General features: G+C 40.9%; 2 protein-coding genes across 4 annotated transcripts in view; one reads left to right on the top strand and one right to left on the bottom strand.

The window, feature by feature from the left end:
* Nucleotides 1-6,882, bottom strand: part of nkain4 (sodium/potassium transporting ATPase interacting 4) — a 56,797-nt gene extending 49,915 nt beyond the window's left edge. For both annotated transcript variants that reach the window (XM_086030914.1, XM_086030921.1), the window contains exon 1: nucleotides 6,375-6,882. In XM_086030914.1, the coding sequence (XP_085887040.1) occupies nucleotides 6,375-6,428 (54 nt within the window). In that variant the 5' untranslated portion in view covers nucleotides 6,429-6,882. The remainder of the gene's footprint in view (nucleotides 1-6,374) is intronic.
* Nucleotides 6,883-13,166: 6,284 nt separating this feature from the next.
* Nucleotides 13,167-19,479, top strand: part of LOC147153491 (uncharacterized) — a 58,413-nt gene continuing 52,100 nt past the window's right edge. For both annotated transcript variants that reach the window (XM_086030813.1, XM_086030805.1), the window contains exon 1: nucleotides 13,167-13,515. The gene's annotated coding sequence lies outside the window, so the exon portion shown is untranslated. The remainder of the gene's footprint in view (nucleotides 13,516-19,479) is intronic.

Below are 19,479 nucleotides of genomic sequence, written 5' to 3'. Positions count from 1 at the left end.
AGTATACTTTTAAGTTGAAGTTGGCCTGCGGGGTGGCAAAGCGGCTAACTTGGCTTCCGTTTTCGACATTCAGCTTACCTTTTTGCAATTTCTACGCTTGTTGCCGACATCAACAAAATGCCATCCTGAAATCATATTCAGTCACTAATTTAGGACGCTAACAAACCACTAGTTAATTACGGCGTCATTGTATCAAGTGGCATTTAGTAAATACGTACCTTTTGACAAAGGAAGACATTACGAACAGGGCATGTCATGTCATGTCATCTTCCAAACCGCTTATCCTATATAGGGTCGCGGGGAGTTGCTGGAGCCTATCCCAGCCGTCAATGGGCGAAGGCAGACTACACCCCGAACTGGTCGCCAGCCAGTCGCAGGGCACACATAGACACTGTCACTGAGCGGGAATCGATCCCACGCTGCTCGCACACAACTCAGGCGTGTGTACCACTACACTATCAGCAGACTTACGAACAGGGCAGCACGGAAAAATGTGTTTGGGTTGATTTCCCCTTTAAATACTGAATATTGTTGTGCAATGGTTTGCTGAAGCACTTAAAAAAAAGGCTGCTGTTCTGAAACATTTTGTCCATCCATAATTTTCTGTGAAGCAAGTGTACATTTTGAATATATTTTTGGTGGAATATCGTCAAATTATCAGTAGCAAGTTTTTAAAAAAAACTATTGAGATATTTTCGGCCATATCGCCCACCCCTTGCGAGCGCACACGCATTTTCAACCTGGTTACCTGGTTAAGGTAAAACAAGGTTTAACGTCACCTAGGGCTGATCAATTAAGCGATTTTGAACTGTCTACCTTCTCTCATGTTGATGATTTCGTTTCAGATGGTATATGCACTTCCTTCTTTCATTATTGGTTTAATTAAGAACAGATCTGAAATCTATTGTGTAAGTAAAATGCTGTTAATCCCAATGGATTGTTCTGTGTGTATTAAGGTAAATTGACTGGCATTTTGAGTTCAAAGAAAGAAAAATTTTGTTTAAATAAAAGACATTCAAAATACTTCATTTTTCATTATTTTACAAAGAAATCGTAATCGTAAAATCGGGATTTGAGAGAATATAATCGGGATTTTCTTATTAGGCAAAATCGAACAGCCTTAATGCGACCCATTCTCATAGTTCATACTCATCAGAAATCTACAAGCATGTACATGTGTGTTTCAACAGACAAGAAGTGTCAGGTCATCAACAGTGACTGCAATATAAGCAGCCCAAACAGTCTAGAAGACGAGTCATGTCAGCCGATACACCGCGACACGCTGACAGGAACAACTTCAAAATTGAAGCGTACTGAGGCATTGATGTCTATATATTATTTGGCAGAGCTAGGCATTGCTTGCTTAGTTTATTTTTTATTTTAAATGCCTGGTACAACTAATGATACGTTTGTTTGAACAAATATAATTATGTCAAGAAAAACAGCTCAGAAATTTTTACATTTAAGAGCTGATATCTCTTCATGTTCCATGGTTTACCTGATGACAACCAAAATCACTTAAGTTCTTAAATCAATAGCTATGGTATTGTACTGACAAAAAAAACAGTGCTTTTACACACTCAATCCTGACCCCAAGTGCGCAACATTGATACCAACACCTCACATGTACGTATTATTGTGTTTAATAAAGCAACATCTATTTTTATCCTATTACTTGAATAATCGATTAGAAAATTGAGAGAATACTCAATTCTAAAAATACTCGATAGCTGCATCCATCCTGGCATTTTGAGGTTCTGTGTTCTGAACTCATCACAGTGGTTCTATTCTATTGCATATGAGTGGACAGCACAATTTATTGAAAACCCACCACAACCAACGCAAAGGGCACCTTCATCAATCATTCCTGACTAGTGACCATAATCTCCACTCATCGTATGTCATGGCTACTCACTGACATTCACAGTATAATGCATTTTGATTGGGTCCCTAATATGTCCAACGCTTCCATGCTAGGTCAACTTAGGGTCAACAGTAAGAGGAGGCTCCTCTGAGTACAAGCAGATCATTAAGCGGCCCAAGCTTCCTGGCCGCTCTCTGGGGTGGATCGGGGTTCTGACAAGCATCCAGGCCTGCTGTCTGGAATAGTTAGGCTGCCGAAAGAGGAGGCAACGGCGGCTACTCAATCAATACAACCTCATTATCAGATGCCTTCCATCGCAGAAAGTAATGTCCCCACACTAGGCCCGCTGATAAAAAAAAAGAAAAAAAAAAAGCGCAGCACAATTCAATTAGACGATGGCTGAGATGGCAAAAGAGGTTTGATCAAAGCTCTCAGCCCAGATAATTAGCATAAGAGGTGCTTCACAGGAGCTATTTTTACATCTGAGCGACCGTCTGGTTTTTTTTCTTTTCCTTTAGCCTGTAATGGCCTGGGAATAACCTGGCTCATTGTCAATGCATAGATTTCCTCAGAGGAAGAGTAGCCCAATACTTACATAACATTCATGCGAGCGCACACACATTTGCAACCTGTATAAAGGTCATACAAGGTTTAACGCGACCCATTCACATAGTTTAAACTCATCAGAAATCTGCAAGCATGTACATGTGTGTTTCAAACGAAAGTGTCCGGTCATCTGGAAATAGTGCCTTAGGGAAAATAAAGCTGGTTCCTGGAGTCTTCTGGGACTTTTAAGGCAGTCGCTGACAGTTTTATAAACCTCTTAAGAAATGGTCCTTTTCTCTAATGAGGTCTTCTGGGAGGGAGGATGGTGTAGAGGAAACAGGTGTCCTTTAAAGGTGGGTTCATGGTTCATGCGACGCAGTGATTGGGTGGGCCAATGGTGTCATTAGGCCTATTTAAGAGGGGCTGAAGCCTCCCTAAAATGTCCTTCAGCCCACTTAAATGATTATATACACACACACGCACACACACACACACATATAAATATATACATATATATCACAAAAAAGTACCAAAAGGTTTGATATTAAGTGGCTACACAATGATTTTAAATAAATCATAACCTAATTTATCATTATTCACTTAAATATGATCATAAATCTGTGGGCTTCCCCTTTTATCATGTTGAGAGCATCCTTACTAATAAACTCCACTCCATGTTTACCTTACTTTCAGTGGTAAATGCTTCTTTGAGCGTCTGGGTCACACAAAGAGTCATTATTAGAAACCCCACAGAGAGGTAAGCCAACCTTAGTTTAGCTAGCGATATGAACACTGGTTTGGGACCAGTAAAAAATATATATATTTTAAACGTTTAGGTACAGCTAATTAACGTAACTAGGGGTGGGATGGTTTGCATAAACTATCCAAACCGTTCGTTTTGTGGCGTTTCCGTTCGCATATGCAAGAGTTCCCCCCGCCCTCTATTTAATAACGAGGTGAAGTGCTGTGCACTTCGAGAGTATCTTCTATTCATTAAAACAGATGCAGAAGTTGGTTCTGTGCACTTCGAAAGTAGATTTTATTCATCAAAACATAAGACGCCGACCAGTGTGACCAGCATGTTACTAGCATAGAGCACTATAGAGTCTATGCAGAGTACTTCACTGGCTGCAAGAGTATCCGCCATATTTGATGTGGCAGCGCCCCCCTAAACTAATGCACGTCAACTTCACTCAACTTCAAAATACGACAACCTACAAAGTGCACAAAGTTAATGCCTTTCGTTCACCAATTAATACACACCAATTAGCAAAGCTGGGCATTTTACCAAAAATTGAGCGTCTGTTCGTCATCCGTCTGCAGCGTGGGTACCCTTCCATCGTCCGCCATTCACCTTTTTTTCCGGGGGGAAAAAATAGTACCCATTTATAGGCCGGTCCGTGTCTAATTTTAAACGGCCGTCCGTCGGCGAGTTCCAGGCTACTACTAACTAGCTTGTCAATTTGTCTGAAAAGCATTGCGTAGCTCCTGGCTGTTTACATCAAGATGAAGGATGCCAGTGAACTCAATGCATAAATTCACACAATGAAACATAAGATGAGCTCAATTAATGTCATTAATGGTTGTCGTCAGTGGATAATATCAATAACAATAACAATGGACTAATAATATCACTAATCCATCTATATTGAACTATAGGAATCAGGACACGAGAGCAAGAAGGAAAGCGACAAGAGCTACAAATACTAGAAATGTGAGTCCAAAGGCTTTCATTTGTGATACAGAAAGTTAAGGAATCATATAAAACTCAATATGAAAATGAAATATAGGGTTTCTCCCAATGCTTTATAAGCCTGGTGGGCCGTCAGTCCTTTTCCAGCCGTCTCTCCCTGCGACGCCAGATCCATAACACACAAAACATGTGTTTTGGAACAACAACCACATGGAAATCACCAATTTCAGGACTGTTGCATTGCAATCACCGCGGAAACCTGGCTACACACTCAGATTACCATAACAGAAAACAGAGCCTGAGTATTTTTTTTTTCAGATTTCAATATCCTTGAGAATTGAAAGATAATTGCATTTAAAAAGGATGTACTTTAATTATTTTTGCTCAAACATCATCAGTATATTAGTGACATTTAAAATAACAACAACAAACAAACGATACCATACCATCGTTTATTGTGATAGTTTCTGGGTAAATATATTGTCCGGAAAAATGTGTTATTGTTAGAGGCCTACAAATATATAATGAAAATACAGTACATTGATTAAAATGAAATATCTATTTTCCAGCCGGTCGGCTTCTCTACCACCAGGCTTCACGGGTTTCCGGGAGGAACCCCTGAAATATGAAACCTTTCAGGCTGTGTGCATCATATAAGACTTACAGTGTATTACATGAAATTTTATTTAGGAAAGTAATGATTAGAAAGTGGAGAGAGCCAAGAAATAAACAGAAGCCCCTGTCCAAGATATTTTCAAGACTACAATATTAAATGTATGATTTAATCTAAACATCGTTGAGTTTGTTTGGTGTTGTTTTTCTTTAACCATTTAAGCACATATGTGCCAAAATGTAATCTCTGACTTCAAATGTATTTTGGAGCAAACGTTGTGTTGTGAGCCAGTCATGTCATTAGCCTCTATTCACTGAGTCACAACAGTGTAATAGACTGATTTGTGAATATTAATACACATTCTTCCCGAATTTGTGTAATGTATTAAAAACAGACTGAAATAACACTACAAATCTAATGTTGCCTTTAAACTTTTACACAGTATTAATCGGTCTTTGTTAGCTGCTTGTGAAACTTTGTGCTTGCGCGCTGCACTTGCTCATATCCTGTGCATCCCCTGGGGGCTAAGCACTCCCTGTCCAAGACTAAATGACGCCCCTGGGGTGGGCTATCCAGGAAAGAGGCGTGATCCTAGCTTTTCACCCCAACCCCCAAATAGACTCTCCAGTGAATGTCAAATCTAAAGGCCGCAAAGGTGAGCGTCACACAGACACAAGGTTTGAACAAGGTCTCTTCTCAATAGCCCATTCAGTCTAAATATGCCAACTCATGTGCTGCACAGCGCGAAGGAAGAGAGCCTTCATGACAACACAGAAACAGGGTGGATGTCTGCACATGAAGCTTCAACTCGCCCCCATTTGACCTCACAAGTGAAGTACAGTACAGTAATACAGTACAGTCATGAATAATACCTGACTAACAAACTACTGAAATCCTGGTGGTTGACCATGCATGACTTCCAAATATTTTTTGGTTTCTTTTAAAAAAAAAAAAAAGCAAGACTGCATTCATTTTGAAATGTAAGTCAAATGGATCTCTTTCTATGAATCTCTCCGGGAGACACTTGCCGGCTTTATTGAGCTCAGAGGCGATGGTGGTGTGTTTCAATTCCAGTTTGAGAGGCTGCTCAACATCAGCAACACTCTCACAACATCAAACTACGTCAAACTGAATAAAAAAATTAATCAACACCAACAGCATGTTTTCACTCACAACTGACGTCAACATGGGACGAATACTGTTGATGATCATGCGACTGTTGTTATATACCCTATTTTCTCTCTCGATCCACCATATGCCCCTACAGTTCAGGTTCTCTTATAGGTTCTTCTGAAAATCTATGAGGACTGTAGTTCTTCGCCTGCACAATATATTAAGTGCCTTTAAACAAATTTCAACGAATTGGTGCTATATATACATAAAATTGACTTGGCAACATCAAACCAATTCAATCAAAAGCATCAAGACCCCTGATCACAATTTTTAAAAATCTAAGATAAACTCCCATCTGTTTGTAATTGGGTCTCATAGCTTATAACTTGACAGTGAAGTTTGAGTGCCGTATTAAACATTGAAGCGTAAGAGAACATCATTACGGTTTCAACGGCAACATCAAAGGCAAAGTGATGATCATTCGAAAGTCAGACAGAGTAATGTCACTACTAATACACCGAAAACAATAAATAACATCCACTTACCAACTGTAAGGTGCATATAAAAATGAGCGTGCACCGGCCGCTGCAGCAGCCCATCGTGTCAGTCCACAGTGACGAACTCTGAGACGGGAGAGAAACACTTTGAAAAGCCGGTCGATGGAGCTTCAAATTTAGAGAGCAAACTCAGTCTTGATGGAGGAAGCGGACTCTCATGTCTCGTCTTTTTCGAGCAGAGACCGCGATAGCGTCGCGCTATTCTGGTGTTTCTGTCGGCCTCGCTGAGGTGACTGCCGGCCTGGGAAGAGACAACGCTCGTGAGCGGGGAGATGAAGGAGGAGGGGCCGGTGTTAGTGGAGCAATCAGCCCGGGGGCTGGGCTCGTAATTGGGGGCGTCAATTGGCTTTCCCACCGCTGTCATTCAAAAGGGACACACCGAAAACGGATCGCTGGAATTGTCCCACCTGGGGAGATGTACCTTCTCCCTCCGTAAGACTATTAAAAAAAGAAAAAGAAAGTGTTCAACGAGACCAATGTGTCAAGTAGTGATGAATGCTCGTACTTGCCAGGGAACAAAGCTACTGTATTCAATTTGAGGATGGAAAAGAGGCGCCATCTCGTGGCCATAAAATGAAATGCAAGTTTACGACGGTAAGCAGACACTGAACCCACACATTCTCGGTTCTTTAATCACGTGATCACGTACAGTGATTAGATGATGTAATAGAAAATGTCACGAAAACAAGAAATAAACGTCTGTCTGCCTAACATGTAGACAGAGAGACATGGAAAATCTACATGACTAAATAACTAACTGCTTTAGATCCATAGAGAAGCCCAAAAGAATGCTCACAGTATGAATGTAGCCTTATGGGTAGCTAGCTGTTCTCTATCTTATTAGAAGCAAATGTCATCATCAGATGTGGTGAATCTCTGTAAAACAAATGCAGAGCTAATTTTTACTTCTTGTATCTTTCTTTAATAATAACAATTAGTCTATTTCTTCTTTAAATTCCATTTTTTCATGAACTGGGTCACACATGGCAAACAGGTCCTCGGTAAGGGACCAGAGACACCAGACAAAGCACGGCTCAAAGATCCCTTATGGTGAGCAATATAATGGTATCACGTCTTCCCTTGCTCGGGGCCTCCCTCTGGAGCTAGGCCTGGAGTTGGAGCCTGCACCCATGGTTCTTGGGCGGCCACAGTGCGAAAAAAAAAGCAGACGTGAGCCCCCCATCCCATAGTCTCACCACCTGTAGGAAGGGCCATAAGGGTGCCCTCTGAACTGGGCGGCAGCCAAAAAACCTTGGTGATCCAATCCCCGGCTGCAGAAGCTAGCTTTAGGGTCATAGAATGTCACCTCTCTGGCAGGGAAGCAGCCCGAGCTGGTGTGCGAGGCAGAGAAGTTCCGACAAGACGTAGTCAGACTTGACTGCCCACACAGCTTCAGTCGTCTCAAGAGGGGTTGGACTCTCTTCCACTCTGGAGTTGCCCATGGTGAGGGATGATGCACAGCAGGTGCCGGCATACTTATTGCCCCTCCGACTTAGTGCCTATACATTCACCCTGCTGGACAAGAGGTAGCCCCCTCTGCCTTCAGGTGGGGGGGCGTTTAATGACTGTTGTTTGTGCCTATGCACCAAAAAGCAGCTCCGAGTACTCACCATTTTTAGAGTCCATGGAGGGTGTGCTGGTGAGCGCTCCTCATGGGGCCTCCCTTGTTCTGCTGGGGGTTCAATGCTTATGCGGGCAGTGACAGTCTGAACTAGAAGGAAACCAGGGTATCCTGAGAAAACCCACGCATGCACGGGGTGAACATGCAAACTCCACACAGAAAAACCGGAGCCTGGATTCGGACCCTGGACCTCTGTATGGATTTGAAACCTGGACCTCTGTACTTTGAGGCAGACGTGCTAACCAGTCAGCCACCATACTGTCCTTGTATAATACCATCACTTATATAATTGTAGTAATAGGAATGTAATCAAGTATGTCTCTTTCATGTAAGAAAATCGGTGACGCATTGGTCTCCCTCTGTTGGTCACTGTTTTTTTGTCTCTTGGACAGGTTGTAAGTGATAAGGGAATTTTGTTGGTCTTTACCCATGATGTGCTATGACAATAAATTCGATTCCATTTCATTACATAATGTATACAATATTCGCCCATTGACGGCTGGGATAGGCTCCAGCAACTCCCCGCGACCCTATATAGGATAAGCGGTTTGGAAGATGACATGACATGGCATGACATGTATACAATATATGCTCATGTAAACACATAATATACCCCAGCTGTCCTTGAAAGGTGATTGGCCTTTCTCAAGGAAAAAGTGTCTTTTGCAGATCCTTCATGCCCTGTTGTGAAGAATCCTTTTTTAGATCTTTTACTTTGTGACAAGTTACAGTTCAGTACAATATAATATGAAGTAAACAATCATAAAAGCAGACCCCTCTCCCACTCCATGCACTCTGTGCACAATGGAAGGTCCCACCTCTTTCCTTAGCTTGATAAATGTTTTAGGCCTCTACGGCCTGAGCCAGAGAACACTTCAAATCCCGTTTCATCACACACCCCTACAGTATGTTGTGCTGCTTTACAATGCTTCCAACTCGCGTCCATTCGGGCCCAGGAGGTACTTGTCCCAGATACTTAAAGTAACCTTAGGACATTTATGTGAAAGACCTTGATAATTAGCTTTTGCTCAAACTGTGAGCTTACACACTATAAAATGAACAGCATGACTACTTTGAATAGTGGACCAGTAGGAAATGCAAATGTGCACCTCATGAATCCATTTTTTAAAATCTGTAAGTTGTTTGTTTACACTGCAGTAGTTTTCCTTTAGTAGGGTAATGCAGTGGATCACATAATTGATTTCTCGTTTTGTTATGGTTTGATGAAATGTTATGGTTATGGTTATGATGGTGCAAACATCATCATCATCGTCGTCGTCATAATCATCAAAAGAATATACCTACAGTGAAGCATAGTGGTGGCAGCATCATGTTTTGAGACTGTTTTTCTTCTACTGTAACTGGAGACGAAAAACAAGGAGTCAAGGTGGAGAGAATCACAACAGTTTGAAATAGCAAGCAGGGTTAGCTCAAAACCTTCAGGCCCCTGCTCTAAAGCAAACAAAAGAAGTCAGGAAAATCCTACTAGAACAGAGATGAACTTCATCTGGTGTTAATCCAAGGCACTAGTGAAAGTTTATAGGCGGACTCACCGACGGACGGCCGTTTAAAAATAGAGCCTATAGATGGGTACTATACGCCCCCACCCCCGGAAAAAAAGTGAATGACGGACAACAGAAGGGCACCGACGCTGCAGACGGATGACGAATAAGGGACGCTCAATTTTTAGTAAAGTGTCCAGCTTTGATAGCCACCGTGTACATTTGAGGAGGTTCCATATGCTGTAAAGAATACTACTCACTAAGATCGCTACTGAGTTAGAGACTGCCCCCTCCTTCCCTCCTGCATATGTTATGAGAGCATATTTTGTGAACGTGTGCTACAGTATGTGTGAGTGGTTCCTACAGTCCTACTAAAGAGGACACGCTAAAGTAAGGTCACTGTTCAAGTTCCATTCGAAGCCTTGATGGAGGCTCTCCTTGGGTTTACTCAGTTTGGCCAGCGCCTCCTATACTCACAATGTGCATGTGTGTTAGTGCGTGCGTGGGTGTGTGTCCACAGCTCTTCTTTCATGACAAGTGTGTCCAAGTCCGCTCGCAGGGAAGCCATTCTCTGCAAAGACGCTAATTTGAAGCGACAGGACAGCCAGTGGCGCTCTGCTCTAAGGGGACCCGCATTGTGAAGGAGACCCAGCAGTCTGGCTCTGAGTGGACAACAATAGAAAAAGAGACTTCACAAGGACCAGGCTTTCTCTCTCGTTCGGGGCATCTGATGCAGTCGCTTTTATTCGACACTTGGTCGGTTTATTTGGCCTCTCAGTGTTTACGCTCTCACATGAAGGCGCTCACAAAAAACTGGGCACATTTTGCAATGCAGGAACAATCAGGAAGATTTTTTATTATCATCATTATTATTCTGAGGGAACTGGAGACAAAAGAACACAAATGAATTCAGGCTTCATCTATGTCACAAAATTGTGCATTCAAACTGTAGCCTACAGCAGGGGTGTCAAGCTCATTTTGGTTCAGGGGCCATATCCAACCTAATTCGTTCTCAAGTGGGACAGACCCATACATTTGTGACCTAATCCACCATAAATAATGACTATTCCAAAATGTTCCCATTTTATTAGTGCAAATAATTACAAGTACATTGAGAAAATATTCACGTTTGTTGATATTTATCTTGTTGCAAATCATGTTAGCAATCTGAAATATCTAACAAAAATGAGTGCAATTTCAACAGTATCTGTGTTTTCATTTACCTACACATGTACAACTTAAAGATCACAGAGGATCTATATGCAATACTGCAGCAGGGGCCACCAACATGGTGCCAGGAAGCCCCAAAGAACAACATGAGCCGCCCATGGGCCGGTTGGAAAAATAGCTGACCTCAGATGGGAGATTGTGATTTAAAGGAATGCTGCAGGCGTGATCATTTGAAAATGTAAGCAATTTATGGAAATAAATAAAGTGTTGCATATTGGTCTTTATCCATTTCGTAATTGTGAGAAATCAGTAAAGCGGAAGTCAACCCAAACATTTTTTTTCAAGAACATGTTCTATGCAGGCCCACGAGTTGAAACAAGGTATTCGGATTAATATTGAGTTTGTGGGATTATGAGTTAAGCAGCAAAATCCACCCGTTTATAGCCACCTCAGGGGGCAGCCATTTTGTCACTTCTGTCGACTGAAAATGACATCACAGTTGCTCAGGGCACAGATAATGACCAATCATGGCTCAGCTTCAGATAACAGACGAGCCGTGATTGGTCGTTATCTGAGCCCTGAGCAACTGTGATGTTGATTTTACTTTGTTTCTAGCTAGCGCATCAGGTTTTTGAGATTTTCATTTTTTGTTTTTAGGTTTGATCTAACACCCTGATTTGAATTGCCAGCCAATTGCAGATATTATTGTGTAATTTGATGATGATGATGATGATGAAAACCTGATGTGCCTGAGGATATTTTACCTGCAGCGCTCATTAAAAAAATGTAATAAACTTTTTATACAAACTAAAGTTGGATTTATTCAGAAGGAGGCTGCAGATATCTGTCCACTTATGAATTTATATCTAAAAATGCATCCAAATTGTGGCTGTGTGCATGAGATAATATAAAAGGGAGGGTATCATCTGTTTTCATTCTGAAAACAAGTATAAGACTCCGCAAGGGATAAACAATCAAAAGTTGTCACCGCCAGCATCATTACTGAAAATGAGAGTGTAGTACATGGACCTTGGCAGAGGCCTGCTCCCCTCCAGTATTCTCTGAGTTAATAATGACATCATGCTTTTCAGCAGTTCAGTGGGCAGTCGTTGTAATGCCTCACTCTGGCCGCTTGGAGGTCCACGTGAGTGCGGTCGACTTAAATGAATGGATATCTCCAGTGCTGTCAAGCCAGACCTAAGATGGGGAAAAATACAGGATATGAGTTGATTTCTGTCAAAATAAACGTTAGAATATTTGTGTTCACGTTACAATACAGTATTTCATTTTAGCCCAATGATCTAGGGTTTTGTTCCTCACTTTGTGGTCTAGAATTAGTTTGTCTAGGGAGAACATGCAAACCCCACACAATAAGGACAGAATTTTGCCTGTAGAGAACATACTACTACTACTACTACTACTACTACTACTAATAATAATAATAATAAAAATAATAATAAATGTTGCATAGTGAATGACTGGTTAGCACAGTTCAGAGGTCATGAATTTGTATCTGAACTCTAGCCTTCGTGCAAGTGTGAAGCTTGCATGTTGCATGTTTGCATGTTCTCCGTGTGCTTGCACGAGGGTACTCAAACCCTGAACCCCAGAACTGATGGGCTGTGATGCCGCAATAGAAAACATTACCCCAGTGTGCTGCCTGCTAAGGCCGTGTGGTCAGAGGAGGAAGAGCTTCATGTCAAGCATAAAAAAACAGAAAAAACAAATACAATATAATGACAGCATTAAATTACTTTTCATAGTTGTCTAGTATGTGCTTTTTGTTTTCATTTGCTGTTCAATTACCTGGGCCAGATGAGAAGTATGGCAGCAACCAGCTAGCTTGACTAGTTCAGAGTGTGCAATTCCTCAACCAAAAGACAAAATACAGCGGACTCTCGCTATTTGTCGGCGTTAGGGAATATTCAAAATTTACATATACAGTAATTGACACCCATTATAAATGCATTGATTAAAAAAATAAAAGATAAATAAATAAAAAAATTTAAAAAAGGGATAAACTTCCAATAAGCATGAAAAATGGGTGTTGGCTCAAAAATGAAAACCTCAAAATAACAAAAAAGGCAGTTTTATGTACAAAGTGCTATATAGATATAGTATGAGTGACTGATTGATTGATCATTCATTGCTAGCTCTTAGTTGAAACTGTCGGAAATAATGTTCTCCTAATCCTATGCGTGAGCTACAAGTGCAAGGAAAATATTTATGTAAAATAAATGCTTAATTTTTTCAAATTGTGTTTTAATTTTTATGTCTGGCTGCTAGTTTAATAGTAAATAATACATTCTGTTTGGCTCATAAATAAATGTGTAAATCTTACTCTTAAAATCAGTCCCTCAGCAGTCTGCGTCCCCCTGCATTGTTTGTGCCACTCCAAGCTCCACCACCTCCAACGCCCTTAAAGTTTTATTTTGAAAGCTATGCCCGGAAGCAAAGCGAGGTGCTTACCGCTCGTCGTCACGTGGTGCTGCAAGGCTGATGGAGGCTGAGCAGGGAAAGAGGCGAGCCCCTCAGCTTCCGCGTCAGCATCCCTTCAAATAGCCCCTGTCACTTGTCTGCTGCACGCACGGAAACTGGCAATTGCGAGACCCAAAAAAAGGTCTCCAAATCAGATGTTTGTGTGTTAACATAGCAGCTTTCATCTTCCGTGGTGCCGACAATCACGATGAGTGTTGAGAGTCGCTAAAGGAAGGTTTGGAGCCTGGCCAGGAAGGATAGCGATGTTCAAGGCGCCTCGTCCCGGGAGAAGTCATACCAGAAGCTGGTTGCGAGAGTCGGAGATGCTCCTCTAAAGCACCGGCAGCCGGCAGGTCGAGTGAGTACCCTTCAATGTGTTTTCTGCTTGTCCGCGCTAATGACGCGTGGACAGTTTTTAAACGATTCGCCCCCTCAATCAATGATCGTGATCAATCAATCAGTTGTTCCTTAGTTAAAGTGCAGCATATAACCGCTTGGTCAGCCATGTGTGAAAGTTGCCGGACCAATTTTAAAATGGTGCACCCCATTACTCCCTAACTCCACTTTCCTTTTCCACCCCTCCCCTCTCGACCTCCCCACCCCCCGCCCCCCGGCGCATATTGCACGCACGGCGGTTTTACATCATGCAGTGGATTGCAGCGCGAGATGTGATGAAGCTTGGCGAGGAAACTTTTGATCAAAGTCAGTGTGTGCTGCAAATTACTGAGGGCCCAGCCTCAATGTGAGCCTAATTAATAAAGCTTTTGTCAGGGGGCCCACCTATCACAGACACTCATCGCTAATCCGCTCATGGCCCACTGGGCGTGGGTTACCTTACATGGTGATAAGAGAGGAGCACCAGTCATATTCACAAAATGCAGTTGCTTATTATGAGCGGTAGTCAGAAAGAACAAAATGACCCATGAATGTCCTTTCTATTGACTTTTCAAGGCTAAACTTTTCATGGGTTTCTATGTATTCTTCAATAAATTTGGCAGCATGGACAGAAACCAGAGATTAGAGTTGATTTCATTAGATTAGTTGTTTTCTTTTATTCTATAAATTACTGTCACGTTAAATTTCATAAGGTCATCAATTGCGCGTTATAATGTGATAAATTGCAAGTTTCTAGCGTGAGAAGCTTCATGTTAAACTGTGGCACATTTTACAAAGCAAAAAGAAGATAAAGTGGTTTTAATGCTGTATGAAATGTAATATTGCTGTGGTGTTGGATGTGTGCCTTGACGAGGCTTGCCTAGTGAGTGACGTCGAGAGTTGGAGCGGGTTAGTCTGTGTGTGGGTGTCTGAGCATGAGTTGTGGCCTACAGCAGCTCGTTGCGAGTGTTCTCATTTTGGATTTGTGTATCCAATCCAATTCAATCCATTTTATTTATATAGCACATTTAAAAAAACAATACTGTTACAAAGTGCTGCACATATGTTTGTGATATCATAACAATGAATATATAAAAAAACAAGATAAATACATAAACATAAATAAATACATAAAATGAAATTAAAACACACAGAGGACCACACAATTCACGCCGTGTTAAAAAGTCACAGAATGTGTATGACTTTCTCATTCAATAAGAGTCTGAAAGTGCATCAGCAACTGTGCCTCTCCTTGCCCACATGCGAGTGTCGATAAAGTACCTTAATTGGTTCATTTTTTTTCATTCAACTCAAGCAGCTGCGTTTTAAGGTTCAGACTTAATGAGTTTTTCGAGATACAAGTTGTCACTTGTACATTTTTTTTGTCTTGAATTGTTAGCTGATTAGGTATCAAAATAATGACATATCCTATACACTGCCACATTGGACATTTTTGACAATTTCACGTAATCATTGTGTTGTCATATACGTAGTCAAAAAGACCTGGACAAATAATAATTATTATAGTATATTAAATAGAATTTATAATATTAAATAGAATTTATAATATTGGGGGAGGGAGTGTGAAATGGACCTTTTTTCAAAATCGTTCAGCCCTACTCTCATATACTATGCAGTGTAAAAATCAGAATAACTGTTCTGAACTGCAATTACTGGAGGAAGGGACAAATGGTTTGCAGAATATACATGTGTACAATACAGTCAGAGGACCCCACCCGAGCCCTCAAAAAATCCCGTATGTTGCCTGTTTCACCTCATTACAGTGTTTGTGTTGACCGAAGCTCGAGGGTCGCCCCTGGGGCCACCTCTCCGATGACTGATGTCAGGAATGACACTTTTCACGTTAGCTATGAACGTAGTAACCCTGGGAATCCTGGAAAATAATGTTCATGGCATGTAGCGCAACTACAACCGCACTTTGCACACAGGTGCCTCATGTTCCCTGCTTGTTGTACAAAATGTCAACAATTCCCACCCTCAATATTCTTTCCGTGCGTTCGACATCAAGAGGGCGAGGGCAGAGTCAGCCTTCTGTCGAGGGTTAGGGAACAGTCAGTTGCTCCTGACAGGGCATAGAACAATCCCTGCCGCTGTTGCACCTGAGGCGACAACGACCAGAGTGCTCCTTTCTCTTCCGTGATGCCCGGCTGTCTTCATCGCAGAGATGAAGTATGCAAGGGAGTGTGTGGTTCTAGTTGCACACAACTTTAGTTGCCTGCCCATGCATGCATATCACTTCATTTTCATATAGCTACATGAAAAACTGTACAGTCTTTGAAACGTCAGACATGCTTGACCTCTTTTACATTGCGCTGGCATCAGGCCAATACCTCATAATTCACGTAAAGTTTTTTCCAAAATCCATACTAGTATCCAGTCCTCACGTGTGGGTGTTGTTTATACAAATTATTGACCAATCTGAAGTGTTGAAAATATCTTGCTCTCTTTGATGATGCAATGTTAATGGTTGAACAAACATGACATTTTGGGGTCTCCTGAAAATTCGACGCCAACGATATGCAGTACTGTAGTGGTGCCTTGACATGTGAGTTTACAGTAATTCATTCCGTGAGTCAGGTATCTCAAATCATCTTTTAAATGAATGGAAATACCATTAACAGGTTAAAGTCTCCCAAAATTAACAACAAAACATTATGTAATGTGTTTTTTTAATTGAGAAAAACAGCATTCTACATTCTATTTTGCATTTTAAAAACATGGCGTATTGACTTAATAATTAAACAGTTTTGTCACACTTTGCATCAGTGGAATAGCCTTTGTACGGCTGCCTTGGCCACCTGGGGGCAGTATAAGACAGAGAGACAACTAAAGTGTACATGGACGCTTGTACAGTTCAGACATCTCAGCTCCTTTTAGAGGATAAATAATATGTAACTGTGAGTACTGCTATATTGAAGGTCTCACTGTGTTGTTTGGTTAAAGGCTATATGTGGGCTCCTCATGTGTAAGCATGAGCACTAAGCATTAGCTAGCGTGGTGTTTAAAATACACAAAGTGTAATTGTTTTTGTTGTGTTTAAAAAAAACTAGCAAATGAGGCACTCAAAGTATTTTGAATTAAAAGGCCTTTATTTTAACATGGCCAGTTGGACAAAAATGCCCATGCGTTTCAGCCTTGGTAGGCCTTCATCAGGTCAGCATGGTACTGCTTTTATACAAGTAGGTCACATGATCTATGTGGGCTGGACCCATGCAGTCAGCTGGTGCAAAGCATCCAATCGGCAACATTCCAAAAGCAACTACTAAAAATAAATCACTCAAAATAAATAAATAATAAATACTTTGCACCAGCTGACTGCATGGGTCCAGCCCACATAGATCATGTGACCACCTACTTGTAAAATGTTGTGCTCAGTTACGCGATCACTTCTTGGCTCTTCCTTCCTGTCAATCCACGATATACTGGTAGTCCATTCCCTTTCCTTGTTGTGGCAGTTGTAATTTATTTCTTCTTCCTTTTGTTAATTTAAATATTAATTTGTTTCAACTTTTGTTAATTTATTTTCTGAAATGTAAATTTCTCTCGACTTTTGTTGATTCATATTCTGAAATGTAAATTTGTTAGGACTTTTCTGAATTTGTATCTGAAATTTTAATTTATTTCGGCTTTTGTTAATTAGTTTTTTAAATGTAAATTTGTTTCAGCTGTTGTTAGTTTGTTTTCTGAAATGTAAATTTGTTTTGGCTTTTGATATTTCATTATTTGAACGTAAGTTTATTTTGCCTTTTGTTATTTTGTTTTTTAAATTTGTTTCATGTCTTGTTCATTTGCTTTCTGAAATGTAAATTTGTTTTGTGTCTTTTTAATTGTTTTCCTAAATTTAAATTTGTTCATGTAATGTAAAAGTGTTTCAGAGTTTGAAATTTTGTTTTACGCTTCCCAGCCACCGTACTTTTGTGCTAAAATATCTTAAGCACTTACACATTCCTGTAAGGCAATGCAAGGCAAGGCAAGGCAATTTTATTTATGTAGCACATTTCATACCCAAGGCAACTCAATGTGCTTCACACAAGCAAGGACACAACACCTACAAGCATTTACAAATACAACATTCAAAACATTCAAAAGCAAAGCAGAGAAAAGTAGCTAACAAAAATTACTAGAATGTATGTTGACAACATTTAAACACATAAACAGAAAACTTTAAAAACATCCATCCATTATCTATACCTCTTGTCCTCATGTGGGTCACGGGAGTGCTGGAGCCTATCCCAGCTGTCTTCAGACAGTAGGCGGGGTACACCCCAAACTGGTTGCTAACCAATCACAGGGCACACTGAGACAAACAAACATACACACTCACAATCACACCTAGGGGGAATTTAGAGTGATCAATTAACCTATCATGCATGTTTTGGAATGTGGGAGGAAACCGGAGCAACTGGAGAAAACCCACGCAGGCACAGGGAGAACATGCAAACTCCACGCAGGAAGGCCGAGGGAGGATTCAAACCCACGGCCTCTGCATTGTGAGGTGGATGAGCTAACCAATCGACCACCTTGCCGCCACTTTAAAAACATTTAAAAGTAAAGTAAAGAAATAAAAGTGGGTTTCTAAAATATATACAATAAAAAAAATGTTTAAAATTGTTTAGAGGATCTTAATCAAAGGTATGAGAAAAAAAAAGCAACGTTTTTAACCTGGATTTAAAAGCATTTACACTCGAGGCTGGCTTCACTTCTGTTGGCAACTTATACCATTTGTGTGCATCATAACAGCTAAATGCAGCTTCACCATTTTACTTTGAACTCTGGGCTCCACTAATTGACCCAAGGCTGTAGATGTCAGAGCCCAACAGGGTTTATATTCTATTAGCATTCCATTAATGTATTCAGGACCCAAACCATTCAGTGATTTATAGACCAGTATCAAAATTTTAAAAGTAGTCTAGTTTCTGTACATACCGGTAACTTAAACAAATGTATACCTACTTTGGCACCTTTAATGCTCCGCCTTCTGTTATTCAAGAAGTCACGCAGGAACAGTGATGCTGAAAGCTGGTGTCCTTTTATTTTTCTAACTGCATTCACTTCTAACCAGCATACACACTTGTTCGTGTAGTCACCTAACACACATAAGGCAATACTGCCAACAAGTGTCTAATGATATAACTGCTATCATTACATCTCCCTTCCAAAGTTTGAACAATATCTATCTATAACTTTTTTTCTTTTTAAATCATAATAACAATGCTGCACTGCAACAATTTCAGCAACAACAACATTAACATGAAACATTTTCAATCAGTCTGTCTGGTGGTTTTCTAACTCTTGATGATCTAAGATTTTCAGCCATCTGAGAGGTTGCCTGTAGTTGAGTTCGGTGCTCCTTCGGTGTATCCTCCTGTTTTCCAGGCTCAGCCTTATCAGAAGAATTCTCACAGTCCTCAAGAATCTTTAGCAGACTCCTCCTGTTCCTCCTCACTTTTTGTCCATCCTTTGTTTCCACAATGTAAGATCTAGGTCTGGCCTCGCTGAGTACAGTTGCGTTTCTGTACCAACAATCAGGTCCCTTGATCCTTACAGTGTCCTTTTCAGTAAGAGGATCCAGATATTTTCTAGCTCTGTCATATGCCTTTTTCTGTTTGAGTTTGAGCCTTCTTTTCTTTTTAATCCAAATGTTGTTGTCACGTCCTTGTGGTATTTGTGAAAGTGTGGTGCGAAGCTTACGACACATGAGTAGCTCAGCTCTGTAACTCAGTAAAGCAAGGTATGGGTCAGACTTGTCATCTTTGGCTTTCCTTAGCAGTCTCTTGACGATTTGCACTCCATTCTCTGCTTGGCCATGCGCCTGTGGGTACAAAGGGCTTGATGTAACGTGCTTGACTCTCCACTCTCCGCAGTCAAATTGGGGACCGTTGTCACTCACAACACACTGTGGAATTCCATGTCTTGCAAAGAACCC

The sequence above is a fragment of the Filicampus tigris genome, chromosome 1, assembly GCF_054856515.1.
Source record: "Filicampus tigris isolate MCC_2025a chromosome 1, RoL_Ftig_1.0, whole genome shotgun sequence".
NCBI lineage: Eukaryota > Metazoa > Chordata > Actinopteri > Syngnathiformes > Syngnathidae > Filicampus > Filicampus tigris.
Note: the sequence above shows the minus strand (reverse complement) of the source record. Positions and strands in the feature narration are given on the sequence as shown.